The following is a 23,584-nucleotide window of genomic DNA, read 5'->3' as shown; positions in this document are numbered from 1 at the left end:
GCCAGGCAACCCAGGATTGAGCCACCCTGCAGGAGGTCATGAATCTGCTGAAGGCTCTGACTGCTCTGACACATGGCCATAATGGGACTCAATCCCTAAGGGCCAGAAGTTACCTACCAAACATGACTATGGAAGATGATGTGGAGGCATATCTTTTCACCTTGGAAAAAACAGCCCTTCAGAAGGCCTGGCCACAAGACCAGTGGGCCAGTATCCTTGTCCCTTTCCTGGGAAGCCCAGAAGGCCGACTAGGACATGGCAGCGGAAGCTGCTACAGATTACACCCAACTGAAGGTTGAGGTCCTGGTGAGGTCTGGGGTTATGACAACTACAAGGGTCCAGGGGTTCCTGATGACTGGAGGTATCAGGACAGCAAAGCACTGAGGTCACAACTGTTCGACCTGATTCATCTAATTCGGAAATGGCTGTGCCCCGAGATCCACAACACAGAGAAGATTATAGAAGTCTTAGTGTTGGATGGGTTCATGAGAGGACTGTCATCAGACCTAAGAGGATGGGTTAGCCGAAATGACCGCTTCTGTTATGAAGATTTGGTTGCACTTGTAAAGAAGCATTTTAATGCTCAGGAAAGTTGCAGTGGGGGAGGTTTAGATTGGATATTAGGAAAAACTTTTTCACTAAGAGGGTGGTGAAACACTGGAATGCGTTACCTAGGGAGGTGGTAGAATCTCCTTCCTTAGAGGTTTTTAAGGTCAGGCTTGACAAAGCCCTGGCTGGGATGATTTAACTGGGAATTGGTCCTGCTTTGAGCAGGGGGTTGGACTAGATGACCTTCTGGGGTCCCTTCCAACCCTGATATTCTATGATTCTATGAAACTTTCTCAGACTACTGGGGAAGAGATGCAGTGGATCAAGAGGCCAGTCCCCTTCCTGAAGGCCCAGACTCCTGAAGGGTCAGGCAGAACTAGGTTGGGGAGTAAGGATGCTGGAGAGCGGCCTGAGGCTGCGAAGGGACTTGGGGAGAGAGGGTCGTGGGGTAAGAACCAATAGCTTAAAGAATAGGGGGATGCCCCAAGCTGTGTATAGATGTTATGCTTGTGGGAAACTAGGGCATATAGCAGCCCAATGTCCTAACATTGAGGAGCCTATGCAATGCAGTCTGGGTGATTGTGAAGACCCATGTGGCCTGATCAATCTCATGGGAGTCGTGATGACCCCACATAGATACACACAGCCAGTTAGGATGAATGGCATAGAGACCATTGCATTAGTGAATCCAGAAGCGCCATCATGCTGGTGTCGGGGGAAACCTAGTGGGGCAGAACCAGCTGTCTATGGCCAAATGCACAGGAATAACCTGTGTACGTGCGGCTATCAGTTACTATCTGACCATCCCTGTACAAATTGATGTTCAGGGGAATGCCACAAGGGTGAATGTCGGGGGTGGTCTGTGAGCTCCCATATGTGGTCCTCATAAGATGAGACTTCCCAGGGTTTGGAAACTTACTCCTAGTGGATGAGTCAGGAAGGTAGTGACCCCAGGATTGATACTGTAGCGAGCCCTCTCCTAGTTTTCTCTAAATTATCCCAGGACGTATTCTCTGCAGCAGAGAAGCTCTGGAAAACTAGGCAGTAAAGAAGGATGGACAAAAGATTGGGGGACCAGGATCTTGGCCCAGAACCAAAAGGCCGTCCAGCAGGCAGGAGGGTGACTCAGATAGTTGATGAACCGGAAGCTGGACCCAGTTCCGTGGCGATCAATCCTGTGTGTAAAACAGAAATAGGTCCCCTTGAATTTGAACATATTGGGCCCTCATTTAAGAATTTTGGCAGGACCCAGTCAATGAGCCACTGTACCACAATATTAGAAAAGAGGTAGCTGAGGTGAATAGAATCCCGATGAAGGGGAAAGCCAAAGGCCGAGGGCCTAGAGTGGTCCGAAGAGCAAGAAGTGGAGCAACTCCTGGTACCTCGAAGGCACCAGAGGGTAGTGTTGGACCTAGTCCACAGTCATTTGTTCGGAGGACATCTGGGGTAGATAAGACCCTTGATCGAATCCTGCGGAGGTTCTTTTGGCCAAGAGTTTGTATGGAGGTTGATATCGCGCCTCCTGCCCGGAATGCCAATTACATGGCCCACAACTGCACTTAAGGGCCTCTTTAGTACCTCTACCAATTATTGAAGGCCTGTTTGAGAGGATAGACATGGATCTGATAGACCCATTGGAGAAGTCAGCCAGGGGTCATCAGAGTGTGCTTGTTGTTCTGGATTATGCCACCTAAAACGCAGAAGCCACCCCCCTATGAAACACCGTGTCCAAGATGATAGCAAAGGAGTTTATTCAAATTTTCTCTAGGGTACGGATACCCAAAGAGATTTTGCCAGATCAAGGAACCCCTGTGCGTCAAAACTGATGAAGGATTTGTGTGCGATGCTCCACATACAGGTCCTGTGAAGCTTAGTCTACTGTCCACAGTCTGATGGTCTCATTGAATGCTCTAATGGGACACTGAAGAACATGATATGAAAAGTGGTGAGCCGGGACGGGAAAAATTGGGATACCTTACTACCTTACCTGATGTTTGCAATAAGGAAAGTTTCCCAGATTTCCACAGTGTTCCCCCTTCAAGCTGCTGTATGGTGGTCATCCCCATGGCATATAGGACATTGCCAAGGAGGACTGGGAAGAACAGCCTAACCAGGGGAGAAGCATAGAATCATAGAATATCAGAATTGGAAGAGACCTCAGGAGGTCATCTAGACCAATCCCCAGCTCAAAGCAGGGCCAACACCAACTAAATCATCCCAACCAGGGCTTTCTCAAACCAGGCCTTAAAAACCTCAAAGGATGGAGATTCCACCACCTCCCTAGGTAACCTATTCCAGTGCTTCACGACCCTCCTAGTGAAATAGTGTTTCCTAATATCCAACCTAGACCTCCCCCAGTGCAACTTGAGATCATTGCTCCTTGTTCTGTCAAGTGCCATCACTGAGAACAGCCGAGCTCCATCCTCTTTGGAACCCCCCTTCAGGTAGTTGAAGGCTGCTATCAGATCCCCACCCCCCCACACTCTTGTCTTCTGCTGACTAAATAAGCACAGTTCCCTCAGCCTCTCCTCGTAAGTCATGTGCCCCAGGTCCCAGGTTAACCATGGCCTCTGTAACTCCTACATCCAAGAGAGTTGGCTGTAGATAGCAAGTCCCTTGAGGAGTTGGATATTTTTCCATTCAGACAGGCACATTTGTGGTTTCTGCAGCACAGGAAAGTTTTCACTCTCTACTGTCTCATTCAGCACTAAGGGACTGAGAACCAAAGAGGCTGGTTCTCTGGGTAGAAGTCTTAAATACAAGCTACCCTGCAAAGCAGCGAAGTGTGATTTCCTCACCTGGGATGAATTCCTCTGGACCAGTTGCAGGAAGAAGCCACAAAGGAAGTTAAGGCTAAGGGATGATAAACGACAAAACATGCCTTATAGACTGCACCTAGTGATTACTGGCACTACAGCTAAATCAATAGCCATGACAGATACCATATAACAGTCTTCATGGCTGCAATTAGTGGTTTGCCAAGAGTTCCAAACAATAGAAGATCAGAATTAGGTTAATGGCAATAAAAGACTGCAGGGCTGCATTGAGAGCATCAGGCCTTTAATGCAGCATGTGCCAAGAAACTTACCTCAACCGTCATGTACTAGCTCCAAGGAGCACTTTTTTCCTTTAAAAACAATGTTCTGGCCAAAGTATCCCAGAAGCAGTCTGCTGATTCCCCAGAAGAGGGATGGGCTCTACAGCTAGAGGTCAGACTCTGCACTGGCTGCTGAACCGTACCTTGGGTTCATGAGGGGACTCACATCACTGCTTTCTCTTTCCTATCCTTTCCTTTTTACTTTATGTCCATGACCTGGAATTATCGCTAATTCATTAAAAGGGCTAATCCATTCAGCTTCACTCCATAATCCCCCTCATGGGAAAATGCTGCAGGATGAGGTCCTTCTGCAGTGCAGGGTTGAAGGCATTCTCTTCACATACATACAGTAGAGTTCTCTTCACCAGAATAAAAGATGTGTTGAGCGGGTGCTTTCCCCACCCTGCTCCTAAGGGGGGAGTCAAAACTTACCCTTTTGGAGTTGCTTCATTATCAGAAATTAACCGTACAGATCAGTTCATACAGGTTCCCCAGACTTATACCTTAGGGCTGCTGAACCACAAACTATGCCATCTCTCTAGAGCCACTCTTGCCTTCCTTGTACCCAGATAGTGGAAGTCATCTCTGCGAAACAGCAGAACCCACAGAACTCTTTCCCTGCAAGATCAGTATTTGCTCACAGGGTCAGATGTTTTAGTCAAATGCAGCCAGCCTGAATGTTAAACATTAATGGTGACTTGCAGAAGGAGATCATAGAATATTAGAGTTGGAAGAGACCTCAGGAGGTCATCTAGTCCAATCCCCTGCTGAAAGCGGGACCAACACCAACTAAATCATCCCAGCCAGGGCTTTGTCAAGCTGGGCCTTAAAAACCTCTAAGGATGGAGATTCCACCACCTCACTAGGTAACCCATCCCAGTGCTTCACCAGCCTCCTGGGGAAATACTGTTTCCTAATATCCAACCTAGACCTCCCGCACTGCAACTTGAGACCATTGCTGCTGCTTCTCTCTTCTGCCACCGAGAACAGCCAAACTCCATCCTCTTTGGAACTCCCCTTCAGGTAGTTGAAGGCTGCTGTCAAATCCCCCGTCACTCTTCTCTTCTGCAGAACCCCAATTCCCTCAGCCTCTCCTCGTTAGTCATGTGCCCCAGCCCCCTAATCATTTTCGTTGCCCTCCGCTGGACTCTCTCCAATATGTCCACATCCCATCTGTAGTGGGGGGACCAAAACTGGATACAGTACTCTAGGTGTGGCCTCACCGGTGCCGAATAGAGGGGAATAATCACTTCCCTCAATCTGCTGGCAATGCTCCTACTAATACAGCCCAATATGCCGTTGCCCCTCTTGGCTACAAGGGCACACTGCTGACTCATATCCAGCTTCTTGTCCACTGTAATCCCCAGGTCCTTTTCTGCAGAACTGCTGCTTAGCCAGTTGGTTCCCAACCTGTAGCAGTTCATGGGATTCTTCCTTCCTAAGTGCAGGACTCTGCACTTGTCCTTGTTGAACCTCATCAGATTTCTTTTGGCCCAGTCCTCCAATTTGTCTAGGTCACTCTGGACCGTATCCCTACCCTCCAGCATATCTACCTCTCCCCCCAGCTTAGTGTCATCTGTGAACTGGCAGAGGGTGCAATTCATCCCATCATCCAGATCATTAATAAAAATGTTGAACAAAACTGGCCCCAGGACTAACCTCTGGGGCACTCCGCTTGATACCGGCTGCCAACTAGACATCAAGCCGTTGATCACTACACGTTGAGCCCAACAATCTAGCCAGCTTTCTATCCACCTTATAGTCCATTCATCCAATCCATACTACTTTAACTTGCTGGTGAGAATACTGTGGGAGACTGTATCAAAAGCTTTGTTAAAGTCAAGTGTGTCAAAGCTCTGTCCTTGCCTCCGTGGGTCCCGCGTTTCCTGGTGGATTTCGCTAGCCTCAGAGGCTCACCATGACCCTGCACATAACCCTTCTCTCTCTCTAGAGACAAGGGTCACAGTCTATTGAGCCATTTTCATCATAAGCCAGCGAGGGAGGTGAGAAGTTATCCTTCCTTGCACAGTCTCTGTTGTCTCCCAGTCTCAGTGATTAATCAGGGGGCAAAGGTGGGGGCGGGGAGCCTGGGCCCACCCTCTACTCCAGGCTCCTGCCCAGGGACCCTAATAGTATCAACTATGGTAGCTGACCTTTTAGAAACATGACATGTACAATTCCTTGGGCTACTTCCCCCACAGCAGCCCTCACTTCCTCAAGCTCCACTTCACTCTTACCTCAGGGCCTCCTTCCTTGTGCCTGATATGGTGTGTACTACTCAGCCTCTCCAACAGCACAACTTCCTCCCACAACTCCTGACATGCACACCCACCAGACTAACTGGGAGGCTTTTAACTAGTTTCAGCCAGCCCCTGATTGGCTTCAGGTGTCCCAATCAACCTAGCCTTCTCCCTGCCTTCTGGAAAGTTCTTAATTGGCCCCAGGTGTCTTAATTGACCTGGAGCAGCTGCCATTTCATTTATCCTGGTACCAGGGATTTGTTTAGCGTGGAGCTAATATATCTATCTCCCACTACTTTCCTATAGCCATCTGGCCTTGCCCCGTCACACAAGATATATCACATCCACCACTTTCCCCATATCCACAGAGCCAGTTATCTCATCATAGAAGGCAATCCGGTTGGTCAGGCATGACTTGCCCTTGGTGAATCCATGTTGACTGTTCCTGATCACCTTCCTCTCCTCCAAATGCTTCAAAATGGATTCCTTTAGCACCTGCTCCATCATTTTGCCAGAGACTGAAGTGAGACTGTAGTTCCCTGGCTTCTGTTTCTTCCCTTTTTTAAATATGGGCACTATATTTGCCTTTTCCCAATTATCCGGGATCTCCCCTGATCACCACAAATTTTCAGAAATAATGGACAATGGCTCTGCAATCACATCAGCCAACTCCCTCAACACCCTCGGATGCATTAGTTCTGGACCCATGGACTTGTGCGTGTCCAGCTTTTCTAAATAGTCCTTAACCTGTTCTTTCACCACTGAGGGCTGCTCACCTCTTCCCCATACTGTGTTGCCCAGTGCAGCAGTCTGTGACCTGACCTTGTCTGTGAAGACTGAGGCAAAAAAAGCATTGAGTACTTCAGTTTTTTCCACATCATCTGTCACTAGGTTGCCTCCCCCATTCAGTCAGGGGCCCACACTTTCCCTGACCATGTTCTTGGTGCTAACATATCTGTAGAAACCCTTCCTGTTATCCTTCACATCCCTTGCTAGCTGCAACTCCAGTTGTGCCTTGGCCTTCCTGATTACACCCCTGCATGCTCTAGTAATATTTTTATACTCCTTCCTAGTCATCTGTCCAAGTTTCCACGTCTTGTAAGATTCCTTTTTGAGTTTAAGCTCACCGAAGGTTTCACTGTTAAGCCAAGCTGGTCACTTCCCATATTTGCTGTTCTTTCTGCACATCGGGATGGTTTGTTCCTGTGCCCTTAATAAGGCTTCTTTAAAATACAGTCAGCTCTCCTGGACTCCTTTTCTCCTCATATTCGCCTCTCTGGGGATCCTGCCCATCAGTTCCCTAACGGAGTCAAAGTCTGCTTTTTCTGTCCAGGGTCTGTATTTTGCTACTCTTTTCTTCCTTTTATGAGGATCGTGAACTCAACCCTCTCATGGTCACTGCTGCCTAGGTTACCACCCACTTCTGCTTCCCCTACCAATTCTTCCCTGTTTGTAAGCAGCAGGTCAAGAGGAGCATGGCCCCTAGTTGGTTCCTCCAGCACGTCATTGATCATGTGATGCAGATGCAGGACCAAATAGCCCAAGTCACTCCCAACGTGTGGGAACACCTGGAAAGAGTAAAGGAGGCTCGACAGATCTATTATAATCACTAAGCAAAGGTTCAGAAATTCTGGACAGGAGATCAGATAATGGTACTAGTACCCACAGCTGAAAGCAAGCTCCTGGTCAGATGGCAGGGGCCCTATGAAGTAATAGAAGCCATCGGAGAGGTTGACTAAAAGATTTTACAGCCCGATTGCCAAAAGCAGGAGCAGATATACCATATCAACATATTGAAACCCTGTCAAGACAGAGAAGCTTATGTGGGTGCCTTAAAGACGCCACGTGAAGAAAATAAACTTCAGGGACAGGTGAGAATATCCATGGAATTGACCCCTGGACAATGTGTGGAAGTCATCAAAATGATTGAATGCAATAGATCCATTGTTTTCCTTCCTGTAGTCTTACAGAGCCTTTTAGAAATCAGTTAACCCTAATGCTACCTATAGCCATCACCCACTCATAAACAACTGGAAGTTCCAGCAATATGAATAAAGTAACACAGAAACTCCTTCATTCTTCACAGGGGACATTTAATTTTTGTTATGGCAGTCATTACTACTGTACAGAACACCAATTAAACACTTAGGCTAGTCCTCATGGCACCTATGAAGTAGGGAAGTGTCGCTATCCTCACTTTATAGATGGGAAACTGAGGCACAGAAAAATTAGTTACTTGCCAGGATCACATAGGGAATCTATGGCAGAGCTGGGAATTTGAACTCTGATTTCCTGAGTCCCAGTCCACTGTTGTGGTTAAGGCACTCTTTCCATTTGCTAGGAGTTGAGGGAACTAGAAATTAATGTCAGCAGCATATCTCGTGTACAGCCCCACATGCTGTCTGGAAATTTAACATAAACAATAACATATTCTAAGATATCGAAACAACTGTTTGGAGCTCAGAAACTAGATGCTGTGGAAAAAATGACTTTTTAGAGGTCCTCAATCCTTTCCAGAGAGCTACTTTAAGAACCCCAATTTCATTTATAGATCTTTCTCTGTATCACATTGAACCTCTGTCTGATTGATTGTTTTTTATATAAACACACACCCCACAGACCACCCTAGCTAGAACAATTCACTGGCACATATTACAGCAAGTAATGGTCGTTACAGAAAGGAAAAGTGAATTAACACTTCTAGACTTCTTTCCTTCTTGAGAACTGTAGCACTTACCATGCCATATGCAAATAGTTTATTAATGCCTTTTACCATAATTACAGGGCAAAAGCTAAAATCCTTAGCAGGGAACTATACACATGCAGTTTTTCTATAGAATATAGCTACATGTACATGTTGGATGGTGATCAGTGAATATGGCAGAGGTGCGATATTTAGTTCTATGCTCATGAGAACAAAAGTAAAGGGAAAAGATGGGGATGCTACAATTGCTATCAGTCAACTAAAAATTAAAAATAACTAACTTTACCTTTTCTGCTGCATATCACTGTATTCAACCCTAGCTCCTGTCTCTTTCATTGCATGTTGTTCAGCCTCTAGAGCAGGGGTGGGCAAACTTTTTGGCCCAAGGGCCACATCGGGGTTGCGCAACTGTATGGAGGGCTGGGTAGGGAAGGCTGTGCCTCCCCCAACAGCCTGGCCCCTGGCCCCTATCTGCCCCCTCCCACTTCCTGCCCCCCTCAGAACCTCCAACCCCCCCCTGCTTCTTGTCCCCTGACCGCCCCCTCCTGGGACCCCCTGCCCCTAACCATCCCCTGGAACCCCACCCCCTATCTAACCCCCACTGTCCCCTGACTGCCTCAACCCCCGTCCACACCCCCACCCCCTGACAGACCCCCCGGGACTCCCATGCCTATCGAACCTCCGCCCCGCTCCCTGTCCCCTGACCACGCCCCTCCACCCCAAGAACCTCCACCCCATCCAGCTGCTTCCTGTCCTATGACTGCCCCCCCGGGACCCCCTGCCCCTTATCCAACCCTCCTGTTCCCCGCCCCTTACCATGCCACTCAGAGCAGCAGGAACTCGCAACCCAGCTGCAGCCAGCCACGCCGCCACGCTGTCCAGCAGGAGTGGCGGGCCAGAGTGTTGGTGGCGCGGCAAGGTGAGGTTGCGGGGGAGGGGAGACAGCAGGGGAGGGGCCGGTACCACAGAATATCTGGGGGTATCCTATATTTGTTCCTGAATTAGTGGCTTTTTTTTCAAGTTTAACTTTGTCATAGTTCAATGACCCATGTATATTGGCACTCTTGGGAATAGCACCTACTGTTACTTAAAGCCTACAGCCTCATAAGATGCATGCACTGGGAAGCATACAGTGCTCTCTTGCAGTGGAGAATGTTCAGTGCCCAAGTCTGTATAAAGAAGTTTAGTTTCCCAACCTTTCCCGAGTTCCTTTCCCCTAAATTTCAGAGTCCAAGGTTGTATAGAGCTAACTTAACAAATTTCCATTTCAGGGCTCTTTGACAGTCCTCCAGGGTCAGATGATGCGAAGCTCATTGACATATTTTACCCTGGAGATCAGCAGTCTGTGACATTTGGAACCAAATCCCGGGTAGGGATGGGAGGAATGGAAGCCAAGGTAGGAGAAGCTTGAAGCCTGTGCTGCTTTGTTCTTCATAGGGAGAAATCAATGTTCTGCAATGGTATGAGGTTCCATTTACCTTTCTCCTGAGCCCTGTTTTAGGCCCATTTGAATAAAAATGTATTTTACACTATTCTCTTGCATCACATATTGAATTTGACCAGTTTCATCTGCCTCCTTCCTGTTTTGATACATGTTGCCTGCTCCTAAAGGAGAAGATTGGGAATGTCAAGGTTCCTTCCCCACTCTGAACTCTAGGGTACAGATGTGGGGACCTGCATGCAAGACCCTCTAAGCTTATTCTTACCAGCTTAGGTTAAAACTTTCCCAAGGTACAAACTTTGCCTTATCCTTGAACCGTATGCTGCCACCACCAAGCGTTTTAAACAAAGAACAGGGAAAGAGCCCACTTGGAGACGTCTTCCCCCAAAATACACCCCTAAGTCCTACATCCCCTTTCCTGGGGAAGGCTTGATAAGAATCCTCACCAACTGGTACAGGTGAACACAGACCCAAACCCTTGGATCTTAAGAACAATGAAAAATCAATCAGGTTCTTAAAAGAAGAATTTTAATTAAAGAAAAGGTAAAAGAATCACCTCTGTAAAATCAGGATGGTAAATACCTTACAGGGTAATCAGATTCAAAACATAGAGAATCCCTCTATGCAAAACGTTAAGTTACAAAAAGACACAAAAACAGGAATATTCATTCCATCCAGCACATCTTATTTTACCAGCCATTAAAAGGAAATCTAATGCATTTTTAGCTAGATTACTTTCTAACTTAACAGAAGTTCTGAGGCTGCCTTCCTGATCTGTTCCCGGCAAAAGCATCGCACAGACAGACCAACCCTTTGTTCTCCCCCCCTCCAGATTTGAAAGTATCTTGTCCTCTCATTGGTCATTTGGGTCAGGTGCCACTAGGTTACCTTAGCTTCTTAACCCTTTACAGGTGAAAGGGTTTGCCTCTGGCCAGGAGGGATTTTATAGCACTGTATACAGAAAGGTGGTTACCCTTCCCTTTATATTTATGACAGGGAGTTTTAGTCCTCTGTATACCTATTTATATCCTATTACAGAAGGATTAAATACCCACCCACGCATCTACCCCTTTCCCTTGGTGGGGGTTGGAGGCAACTCCTGAGCCTTCTGCTCTCCCCCCACACACACACACACACTGGAGATAAGTGGATTGCAGGATCCTTGGGGCAGGGACTTGTTTTTTGCTTCTAAGTGCCATACACATGACACTCAAATATCCATTACTATGAATGCATGAGTGTGGTGGATTTTATGAGACATCTAGACAAAAGTTGAATGAATGCTGAAAAGAAGTCCATTGTTATGGTTTATATTAATACCAATTACTTTATTAGGTGTTCGGGAGATTTCCTAAAATCTGCAGTAAATGTTGATTATTAGGAAAAAGGCTCAAGTCCAATGCCTCTACAGTACCGTTATCTAAAATGGTTGTAGTTCCATATGAAGGGCTGGCTAGATAAGGTGAACTTCAGAGTCTCAATGTATGAATGAAAAGATGGTGTAAAGAGGAGGGTTTTAATGTTAATATAACACAAACTTTGGAGAGCTTATATAAAAATGAATTCCACCTCAACCAAAGGTGTCTGTCTTCTTGCATAGAACTTAAATTAGGAGCCCAGAGAAAGCTGTCAAGTGCAAAGGAGCACTCATTGTGTACAAGGGCACCTTTTGGGGATATCCCTATTTTAAAAGGCAAGTCTGAATCTCCTGGTAAAGGATTGGATTTTAATTACACCTGAAATGATTAGATGAATTGAGATCAGAAGTATGTTCTGGAAAAGCTATACGGTGCCAGAGGAATGGGTTAAATAAAAGTAGACTTGTGATCAAAACAATACTATACATGTCTGTATATTAATGTGAGAATCTTAAAAACAAAAATAAGCAAACTAGACAGTCTAGAAGGTGGAAGAGGAACTTGACATAATAGGCATATGTGAAATGTGGAATCCCCCAAGTCAAGGGGGCACTGTAGTACTGGCCTGTAAATTATGCAGGAAAGTGGCAGAGGCGAGAAAGCAACCAGGTATCTGGAAAATTCCATAGAATAAAAGTTTCTTCCATGAGGAGGACCATACACCACAATCTGTAGGGATACAAATACCAAGTAATAATACAAATATACTGGTATGGTTATGCTACTGGCATTCTAATCAGGAAGGGAATGAGGGAGATTAGAGACAATTAAATATAATAAAGCTGTAATAGATGACTTAGATACCATATATGAATAGGGCAGATGTCGCAGTGAGATAAGGTTTCAGAGAAGGCATTTCTTGATACTTTAAACGATTACCCTCTATAGAGTACATGAGGAGAGACTATTCTTGGCTTAGTTCTAAGCAGTGTGCAGGAGCTGGTAAAAGAAGTAATTATAATTGACCCATAATGTAATGTTGACCACTGTATAATTAAATGCTTTAGAGGGATCATAGAAAATCCAGCACTGTGACATTAACTTCAGAAAGGAAACTTAAAACAAAAAAATTGAGGAAGCACATCAAAAAGGTCTTAAAATCAAAAGTGAGGAAATTAAAGTCTTCAGACTTGGCATTGGAGCCCCCTGAGCAGAAAGGAGGAAGGCAAGAAAAATGAAAACTTAGCCCTAGGGGGACAAACAGCATGAAGTATAGCAGGTGAAACACGGGATAGAAATCAGAAGGCCACAAAGCATTTTGAATAGCAATTACCAAAGGCATAGAAACAACAAGAAATTCTTTATATTGGAAGCAGGAGGCCCATGAGAGAATTGTTGGATCCACTGGACTCCACTCAAGTACAGAAATCTATTCATATTTACTATTGTTGTGCCTAGGGCCCAACCAAGAACCAGGACCCAATTGTTCTAGACAAACAGAATAGTAGTCATTGCCCCAAAAAGCTTGCAATCTAAATAGACTGCATCATTCTTTATCAGTGGGTGTTGAGATGAAATAAGGTTTCCAAAGATATGTTGCCCAGATGTTAACTATCCAAGATTCCTGAATGTGTTCAGGAATGAAGTGGCTGAGCTGTTCACAAATGTTCAATCTCTCATTAAAATAATGTACTCCCTGGAAAATAGTAAATTTTTGTCTTTGCCATTAAAAATTCACTAGCAGCAATTCTGAGAATTAAATACCAATTATCCTCTTATCTATACCAGGAAAAATTGGTTGAAACTATCATTTGAAAAAATAGAATTATAAACACCTAAATTATGACACGATGGAGACAAGCCAGGGTAGCTTCAGCAAAGGAAAGGTATGCCTCTTTAATCTACTAGAATACTTTAAGCATGGTAACAAAATAGTGGATGCAGGAGAAGTTGATAGACTTATCTGTATTTTCAAAAAGCCTTTGACAGAGTTTCTCACCGTAGACTGTTAAGGAAACTTAAACTACAGTCATGAGTTAGAAACTAGCCAAGGAACAGAATACAAAGCAGGAATAAGTGACCTGGTTTCAAAATTAATTACTTAGATTGTGGTACCTCCTATATGTTTCCAAATGTATTAAGAGCAGATGGCCCCTGCTTAAAATTTACAGTCTAAAAGACCAAAGATAATCAAGATGGAGATGATTATTAAGAATAGAGTTCAAGAGCCAGAAGAATGCTTGCTAGGTATTGAGATTTTTCCCAGGACTAGCTTTATCCTGCCTTGTAGGTGAAGGCCGCTCTATGGGCCCTCCAAGGTGGCACCTCTGTAGTGATCGCAAATGGAACCCATCCAAAGATCTCTGGCCATGTCATCACAGACATTGTGGAGGGGAAAAAAGTTGGGACTTTTTTTTCAGAGGTAAAACCTGCAGGTAAGTTGGTATTTGGAATTTTGAGATTGGGATTGGGTGGAGGATGATAGAGTGGGGTAGGCTTTCTGGGAGTAATGCTTGCTTTATAGCTGTAAGATAACTGGAAAAATGTGCTTTGAGTCCATTGGAAACAGACATTTTTAAAGTTGTTTGCAGTGTTGTAGCCTTATTGGTCCCAGGATATTAGAGAGTCAGGTCCTGAAGAAGAGTTGTGTAGTTTGAAATTCTGTCTCTTTCCCCAACAGAAATTGGTCCAGTAAAAGATATTACCTCACCCACCTTGTCTCTCTATTTGTAAAAGTTTGAATGCTGATCTCCATGTTTCCAATTACCAGGCTCTCCTGGCCAAATGTTTTTTTTTTTTTTGGTTTGGTTTTGTTTTTTAAATTCATTCTAAAGACAAGTTACCCCACGAGGTTAGAATCTTCCCATGGAAGATTCCTCAGATTTCAGTCACTGTAGCAATTGCACCGCAGCACATCTCAGGTGGGATAGTTCTACCATCTTCCTGTATCTAGACAACTGGCTTCTTACAGGCATGATATGTCCAGAAGTCCTAGCATCGACCTTATTGATGCTTCGTCTCCTAGCATATCTTGGAATCTCTGAAACTGGAAAAGACTATTCTGGCTCCTACCCAGGCTATAGCTTTCATAGGAGAAACCTTAGACTCAGTCAGGGCAAAGGCATATCTGCCTATGTACAGATTCCAAGCCAAAAGCAAACTGATAGATCAGGTTATGCACAACCCTTGGACATGATCTCAATTTGCCTTTTAGATCACGTGGTGTCATGTACTTGCATAATGCTGTTCACCAGTCTCCACCTCTGCTACCTTCAGGTTTAGCTTCTAACAGTATATACACACGGCAAGAAAACACATCATGTCCACTGTAGTGACAATCCCCATCAAGCTAAAAACCTCTCTGACCTGGTGGAAAGACTCCGTACAAGTGTGCACGGTCAGTCCTTTCCTATCCACCACACCCGACAGGAGAATAATCACAGACACCTTTTCGTTAGGGTGAGTGGTTCACTTGGATGATCGCACAGCACAGGGCATTTGAACGCCCTTAGAAACCAGGATGCACATACATCTTCTGGAACTCAGAGCAGTCTGAGAAGCATGCATGGGCATTTTTATCATTAATGCAGACTCATCATGTTCTCATCTCAGATAACCCAACAACTGTATTCTACATAAACAGGGACACCCAAGATCCATTCCCCTGAGTATAGAAATGGTCAGTTTATGAAACTGACATATATCACAGGAATCCAGAACTCTTTGGCAGACAACTTCAGCAGTCAATTCGCTACTAACTGCAAGTGGGAGCAACACAGCTCAGTGGTGAACAGTATCTTCGCTCAGTAGGGAACACCTACTTGTTACCTGTTCAACTCCCAATCAAACAGGTCTCCTACTCCCTTGGACAGTCCATTTGAACTGTGCCTTTCCTCCTAGCGCTCTGCTTTCTCAAGTCCCACAAAAGATTAGATAGGACCAAGCACAAGTCATTTTAATTGCGCCCAAATGGCCAAGGCAGTTCTGGTTCCCTGGTCTCTTGCATGTGTGACCATTATGATCATTTAGTCTGACCTTCTGCAGACTACAGACCATATACCTTCACCTAGTGATTAGCCTATGTGTGGCTGAACTAGAACATATCTTTTAGAAAGACATTCAGCTTTGATTTAAGGGACTTCAGGTGGTGGTGAACTTGTCGTATTCCTTGGTGATCTGTTCCAACAGTTATCCTTACCATTTAAAACTTTGTCTTATTTCCATTTTGAACTTTACTTACTTCAACTTCCAGCCATTGCAGCATGTTTTGCCTTTGGCTGCTAGATTAATCTTCTGGATAGGAGCCCTCCCTATTTAACTAATAGACCATGATTTAAATTGCCTTTTCACCTTCTTGTCAATTAGCTAAATAGACTGAGCCCCTCAAGTTTCTCATCTTAAGACATGTTTTCCAGAGCATGATTCATTTTGGGAGCTCTTCTCTGAAACTTCTGCAATATGGACACCAGAACTGGGCCCATTATTTGAATAGTAGTCTCGCCAATGCTGTATAGAGAGGTAATATAGTCTCCCAATCCTACTTGATATTCATAGAATCATAGAATAGATTCCAGGAGCCCTAATGGTCTCCTTTGCACCAACCCCCAGTCAACACTCTGCTTTGTTACATCTAATTAGGAATGATAGAGACTTGGCATAAGTGAAGAAAAGAGGTGCTTTTCGGTGTGAGAGATATTATCTGGGTAGGTTGAGAAATGAAATTATTTATAATGTTAGAAACTTGTAGGCTCTGAGCAAGTGGGTTGCTGGGTTGGGACACTGTAATAGATTGGGAAGACTAGACTATCTGCTTTTGGATTATTTTCAATTGTGGATTTTGTTTACAGGTTTTATAGCATCTTATGGTACTGGATTTACTTAGAAATAATTTTCCGCCTTTTCATTTTTGCTTATGGATCCTCAAGTTTGTGTGTGTGTGTGTGTTCGTTCCTGATGTAACTTCTTTGCATCAGAACATAAATTTGCTTCCTGAATGTGCATTTTTACCTGAATACATGTGAGCCACGTGCTTACTTTCTCATGCGTTGTGGGGTAAGATAGGAGGGTTTTGACCATTGTTACTTTCTCATCTGTTTGGGTTTGTGTGTGAGGGGTGTGTTTGACTTTAACATGCTCTGAGCTTGGGGCATGGATGATGTGAACTGCACAAACTCTTGTGGTTTTCAGGCCCTACGGTAGAGCAGCAAGGTGAAATGGCTCGAGCTGGAGGCAGGGCCCTAGCGGCGCTACAGCCTGAACAGGTAATATGCCAGTGTGGCTTCATTTATGTATTAGAACTTACAGTTACACTGCATGTTTCACAATAAATACCTAAGACGGGTTCCTGCTCCAAAGAGCTCATGTTCTCACCTGTCTGTCAGTCTGTCATTTAGATTGTAACATACCGCATGAGAGGGAGGGGTGAAGAAGGATGTGGTCTACTGAAATGTAATTAGGAAATTTTGTACATTTGAACCATCAGGTTTATATGGATCTAATTATTTTAAATGCAGGTATTGGCATGTAGAGGATGCCACAGAAGAATTATTGGAGTGAACTGCCCCAATTGCTCTTAGTGAGAGGATACTTAAACCGCCCAAAAGGGAGCAGCTGCATGCGATCTACCATTCAGTTTACCACTGCATTGCAGCTGGGTTGGGTAGAGGGAGGCACTATGTAGAGCAGTGGTTCTCAAAGCCAGTCCGCCGCTTGTTCAGGGAAAGCCCCTGGTGGGCTGGACCAGTTTGTTTACCTGCTGCGTCCGCAGGTTTGGCCGATCGCGGCTCCCCTTGGCCGCGGTTCACCGCTCCAGGCCAATGGGGTCTGCGTGAAGTGGCGTGGGTCAAGGGACGTGCTGGCCGCCCTTCCCGCAGCCAGTGGGAGCTGTGATCGGCTGAACCTGCGGACACGGCAGGTAAACAAACTGGTCTGGCCTGCCAGGGGCTTTCCCTGAAGAAGCAGCGGACCGGCTTTGAGAACCACTGATGTAGAGCAAGGCAGCTGCTGACACAGAGGCAGGGGGCATCTTGTTGTTGGTTAGGCAGGAAAGCAGAGACCTGCCAGGCAAAATACAGGAAAGGCCAGAAGCCAGAACTGCAGGCTGAACTGTGTACTCCAACCAGTAGCAAGGGGTAAACTATGAACAGGTAGCTGTCTGAGGTATGCTGAAAGAAAAGGAGTACTTGTGGCTAACCAATTTATTTGAGCATAAACTTTCGTGAGCTACAGCTCGCTGGAGGCCAAGTGCAGGAGCCAGAGAAGAAAGAGTCCAGAGGTATTAAATAAGAAGTGGGGGTTGGGGAGACCACGAGCCTGAGTACCCTGAGTCATTTGGCTTCTATGATAACCATACAGGATTTATTTTCTGTCTGCAGAGAGCAGAGATTATCTATCATCTAGCTGACCTGTTAACTGACCAAAGAGAAGAAATTCTATTGGCCAATAAAAAGGACTTGGAAGAGGCTGAAAGTAAAGGTAATGTATTAATAGAGCTAGTAAGCTTAAATATATGTAGATGTCATGCATCTATGTGGGTTTGAACAGAAGGAGAAAAGTGGGATGGGAACTCTGATTCAGGGATTGAGGGATTTGGGAACTAACTTTCATAGTGTAATGACTGTCATCTTGGTTGTCACAGAGGGTCAAGCCTGGGATCTTGAGAGCTGAAACCATGGGTCCCTACAGCTTGGGCTAAAGGACAAGGTCCCCCAGAAGGGAGTTGTAGAAGATTCATGTCCTCTGGATCAGACAGAGGGCTTGTAACACACTGAACAGTACATGATAAAAACTGTTTAGTGCTCCAGGTTGTCAGGAGAGAGAGTCTGGCTGTGGAAATGCATGTAGTGAGCACCTCGTGTTTCATTGCAGTGACTACTCTGGTCTCTTTCTGGGTTTGTTAAAACGGTATGTTCTGCCCCTGTCGGGGAGAGTACTTTGTCTCCTCTTGTGGTCAAACTGCGTGTGATTGATGATGTGTTCCAAAAAGAGAGACATCCACTTCTTAACAAGGAAGTGTCTATTGTATTCAGGCTGCTTGTATCATAAACTTAATTCTGGTATATCAGATTAATGCATTGAAAAGTCTTGGAGGGCATTTTGGGTGGGGGACGATGCACAATGTGACAACTTACTCCTGTGTTCTTTTCAAAGGATGTTCAGAGTGACCTGCAAAGGGGGGAAATGGGCTTGTGCCTGGTTTTGTTTCTTTATGGTGTTTTGTAACAGGGGCAATGGCCACTTAAATGAAATTGGGTCCAGCTCTCCTGCTCCAAGTCCATGTGTGCTCCAGTTTAATGTAACGAGGAGGACAGGCTGCCCTAGGGAGTTATAAATGAGTGGGAAAGTTCAGAATCCAGAGACAGGGAGCTCAGAACTTGGAGTCCTGAGTCCAAAGAGTAGAGAGCTCAGAAGAAGAGCAGTGCTTCAGGGAAGGGATGCCCCTGAAGGAGGGATGTTGAGAGTTCCCTAGTTGTGCAGTGGATCCAGATCAGGCTGGTGAAAGCAGAATAAACTCTGGCAAGTGAAGTGTACAAGTATAATTAGGCAGACCAAAAAGGAATTTGAAGAGGAACTAGCAAAATACACACATAACAGCAAAAAAAATTTTGTATAAAAGAAGCAGAAAGCCTGCCAAACAATCAGTGGAGCCACTGGGTGATCAAGATGGTAAAGGAGCACTCAAGGAAGACAAAGCCGTTGCAGAGAAGCTAAATGAATTCTTTGCATCAGTCTTCATTGCAGAGGATATGAGGGAGATTCCCACACCTGAGCCATTCTTTTTAGGTGCCAAATCTGACCTATCCCAGATTGAGGTTTCAGCAGAAGAGGTTTTTGGAACAAATAGATAAATTAAACAGTGGTATGTCACCAGGACCAGATGGTATTCACCAAGAGATGTGAAAGAAATGCAAATATGAAATTGCAGAACTACTAACTTTGGTATGTAACCTATCACTTAAATCGGCCTCTGTACCGGATGACTGGAGGATAGCTAATGTGCAGTGCATCCCATTCGTGTGAATGTGCAAGATCCATCTTGAACTCTGGGTACAGGTGTGTTATCTTTGTTTCTTGCCCTATGAAAAGAATCACATTCAGAACATGCTCAAGAAGGCATAGAAGGCCAAAGGAATTGCCCTGTTTAGAAGAGATTTGAGATTGGTTATTCAGTTCATGAGCAGAAAATTGACAGGCAAAAGAAGCAAGGTGGCTACTTGATCCAGTATTCTTCCTTGGCAGAAGGATCCTCAATTCAGTGGTATCTATCCAACCTATGGAAGTAGCTTTTTTTTGTGCTGGCTATTTCCAGTAAGTAAAAACATAGTAAGAGGACCCCTCTCTTCCCACCCCACCCCCCAAGCCATCGTGGCTAAGCAACAAAGTAAAAGAAGTGGTTGGAGACAAGGGCATCCTTTAAGATTTGAAATCAAATACTCCTGAGGAAAATAGAAAGGAACATAAACTCTGGCAACTCAAGTTTAAAAGTATAATTAGGCAGGCCAAAAAAGAATTTGAAGATCAGCTAGCCAAAGACTGAAAAACTGACTGAAAAAAATTAAGTACATCAAAAGCAGGAAGCCTGCCAAACAGTGCTAAAAGAGCACTCAAGGAAGATAAGGCCATTGTGGAGAAGCTAAATGAATTCTTTGCATCAGTCTTTGCTGCAGAAGATGTGAGGGAACTTCCCACACCTGAGCTATTCTGTTTAGATCAGCAGTTCTCAAACTTTAGCAACCTGAGGATCCCCATTTTGATTTAAACTTTTTTGCGGACCCCCACGCTCCCCTGCTCAGCTCCAGTCCACACCCCCACCCCACCTCTTCCCACCCCCACTCCATCCGTCTTGCCTCTTCCCCACCCCTTTCCACTCCCTCCCCCGAGCACGCCCCACCCCTGCTCCTCCCCCTCCTTCCCAGCGCCTCCTACATGCTGCTGAACAGCTATTCCATGGTGTGCAGGCGGCACTGGGCGGGAGGGGGAGGAATTGATCAGTGGAGCCGGTGGACCCCCTGGAGTACCTGGGGGCCCGCGGACCCCAGTTTGAGAAACACTGGTTTAGGTGACAGATCATAGAAAAACAGAAGATTAGGGTTGGAAGAGACCTCAGGAGGTCATCTAGTCCAATCCTCAGCTCAAAGCAGGATCTGAGGAACTGTCTCATATTGAAGTGTCCACAGTGGAGGTGTTGGAACAAATTGATAAATTAAACAGTCATAGGTCATCAGGACCAGATGGGATTCACCCTAGAGTTTTGAAGGAAACTCAAATATAAAATTGCAGAACTACTGACTCTGGTATGTAACCTATCAATTAAATCAGCCTCTGTCCCAGATGACTAGAGGCAGGGTGGATAAAAATCAATGATTTTTTTTAAATAAAAAAAAAATAGGATTTTTTTTATTTAAATCGGATTTTTTTTTGATAAAATGCTTTTTGAGGAAAAAACCTATCTGAAGATGGTTTTAATTAAGATACATTATAGCTCAAACATATCTCCTCAGGGAATAGGGATTATAAATTCTAATTCTATAGAATGAGACAATATATTCATGTAATGTTTAAGAAAAGTTTCGTAAATGAGTTCCAATAGTTCATGGATTAGGTACCCAATCTTATGGGGTTACAGGGACTTCTGTATAGATTATTTAGGTTACTCTTTCTATCTACCCAGTGGGACTCAGTGTTAAGTCTAGAAGATACCATCAGAGATGCTTAGTTTTGCAATTCTCAGACTGTGAATTTGTGTCTCCAGAGATAACATGCTTGTTAACAGCAAAAATGTTTTTAAATTAAGAAATAAATAATATATAGATGTGAGAAATAACAGACCTCAACCCTATTGTCCCTCTGCAAGTTTGTGTACACAGAGTCAATCCCTTACCTCTCTCTAAAAGTGCAACGTTTCAAAAAGTTCAATGAGTAGGAGACTGTTGGGGGCAAAATAGATCTGGACAAGGAGATGAAGTCTGGAGATAAATGTGAGACGGGAGGGACGGGCAGTAGAAACAAAAGTGAAACTGTTTGAGCAGCATATTCCAGAAGTCTTGAGGTCTTTCTGAGTGTAGTCTTAATTGATTTGAGATCTACGATACCAATCTCTCACTAGAAGGGAAAACCTGTAATGGCAGCAGACTGTAAAAGAGACAGTCTCATCTATCTCTGAGTTGTGAAGTATACGTATTAAGGTTATAACAGCCAACAAGAATGCACTTTTATGTATCAAGTATCAGAGGGGTAGCCGTGTTAGTCTGGATCTGTAAAAGTGGCGAAGAGTCCTGTGGCACCTTGTAGACTAACAGATGTATTGGAGCATAAGTTTTCATGGGTGAATACCCACTTTTTCAGATGCATGTAGTGGAAATTTCCAGAGGCAGGTATAAATATGCAGAAATAAATATTTCTACTTTTTATGTAGAAATCCATGATTAAATCATGATTTAAATCAAATCCACCCTGACTAGAGGATAGCTAATGTGATTCTATGATAGTCTATTATACCAATTTTTTTAAAAGGGCTCCAAAGGCGATCCTGGCAATTATAGACTAGGAAGCCTACTGCAATACCATGCAAATTGGTTGAAACGGTAGGAAAGAAAAGAATTATCAGAGACACAGATGAAGAGTCCTACAAAAAGTACAAAACTAGGTCAAATTACAAAGGATGAATATAAACAAATAACACAAGTATGTAGGGGAAAAATTAGAAAGGCCAAGGCACAAAAAGAGATTAAACTAGCTAGATACATAAAGGGTAACAAGAAAACATTCTACAAATACATTAGAATCAAGAGGAAGATCAAGGACAGGGTAGGCCCATTACTCAATGATGGGGGGGAAAAACAACAACAGAAAATATGGAAATGGCAGAAATGCTAAATTACTGTTTTTGTTTCTGTTTTCACCAAAAAGGTAGTCGCAATTAGACATCTAACATAGTGAACGCCAGTGAAAATGAGGTAGGATCAGAGGCTAAAATAGGGAAAGAACAAGTTAAAATTTACTTAGACAAGTTAGATGTCTTCAAGTCACCAGGGCCTGATGAAATGTATCCTAGAATATTCAAGGAGCTGACTGAGGAGATATCTGAGCCATTAGCGATTTATCTTTGAAAAGTTATGGAACATGGGAGAGATTCCAGAGGGCTGGAAAAGGGCAAATACAGTGCCCATCTGTAAAATGGGAAATAAGGACAACCCGGGGAATTACAGACCAATCAGCTTAATTTCAGTACTCGGAAAAATAATGGAGCAAATAATTAAGCAATTTGTGAACACCTAGAAGATAATAAGGTAATAAGTAATAGTCAGCATGGATTTGTCAAAAACAAATCATGTCAAACCAACCAAACAGCTTTCTTTGGCAGGGTAACAAGCCTTGTGGTTAGGGGGAAGTGGTAGATGTGGTATATCTTGGCTTTACTGAGGCTTTGGATATTGTCTTGCATGACCTCCTCATAAACTAGGGAAATACAACCTAGCTGGAGCTACTGTAAGGTGGGTGCATAACTGGTTGGTTGGAAAACCATTCCTAGAGACTAGTTATCAGTGGTTCACAGTCAAGCTGGAAGGGCATATTGAGTGGGGTCCCGCAGGGATCAGTTCTGGGTCTGGTTCGGTTCAGTATTTTCATCAATGATTAAGCATACTCTCTATGCCATTATCTAAAAGTCTGCAGACAATACCAAGCTGGTGGGGGTTGCAAGTGCTTTGGGAAGATAGGATTAAAATTCAAAATGATCTGGAAAAACTGGAGGAATGGTCTGAAGTAAATAGGATGAAATTCAGTAAGGACTAATGCAAAGTACTACACTAAGGAATAATCAGTTGCACACATAGAAAATGGGAAATGACTGCCTAGAAAGGAGTACTGTGGAAAGGGATCTGGGAGTCATAGTGGATCACAAGCAAAATATGAGTCAACAGTATAATATTGTTGCAAAAAAAGCAAGCATCATTCTGGGATCTAATGGCAGGAGTGTTGTAAGCAAGACATGAGAAATAATTCTTCACTCTACTCTGTACTCATTAGGCCTCAATTGGAGTATTGTGTCCAGTTCTGGGTGCCACATTTCGGGAAAGGTGTGAACGAATTACAGAGAGTCCAGAGAAGAGCAACAAAAATTATTAACATGTAGAAAACATTCTCTGTGAGGGAAGATTGAAAAAGTTGTGTATGTTTAGTCTAGAGAAGAGAAGA

At 44.2% G+C, this 23,584-nt stretch overlaps 1 protein-coding gene across 2 annotated transcripts in view; it reads left to right on the top strand.

Moving 5' to 3' along the window:
* The window catches only part of ALDH18A1 (aldehyde dehydrogenase 18 family member A1), a 68,222-nt gene that overhangs the window by 6,668 nt on the left and 37,970 nt on the right, over positions 1 to 23,584 (top strand). For both annotated transcript variants that reach the window (XM_078851071.1, XM_078851072.1), the window contains exons 3-6: positions 9,862 to 9,986; positions 13,680 to 13,824; positions 16,577 to 16,650; positions 17,764 to 17,863. In XM_078851071.1, the coding sequence (XP_078707197.1) occupies positions 9,862 to 9,986; positions 13,680 to 13,824; positions 16,577 to 16,650; positions 17,764 to 17,863 (444 nt within the window). The remainder of the gene's footprint in view (positions 1 to 9,861; positions 9,987 to 13,679; positions 13,825 to 16,576; positions 16,651 to 17,763; positions 17,864 to 23,584) is intronic.

The sequence above is a fragment of the Lepidochelys kempii genome, unplaced genomic scaffold, assembly GCF_965140285.1.
Source record: "Lepidochelys kempii isolate rLepKem1 unplaced genomic scaffold, rLepKem1.hap1 scaffold_295, whole genome shotgun sequence".
In the NCBI taxonomy this organism is placed as follows: domain Eukaryota; kingdom Metazoa; phylum Chordata; order Testudines; family Cheloniidae; genus Lepidochelys; species Lepidochelys kempii.
The sequence above is the reverse complement of the archived record's forward strand: the minus strand, read 5'-3'. Positions and strand labels throughout refer to the sequence as shown.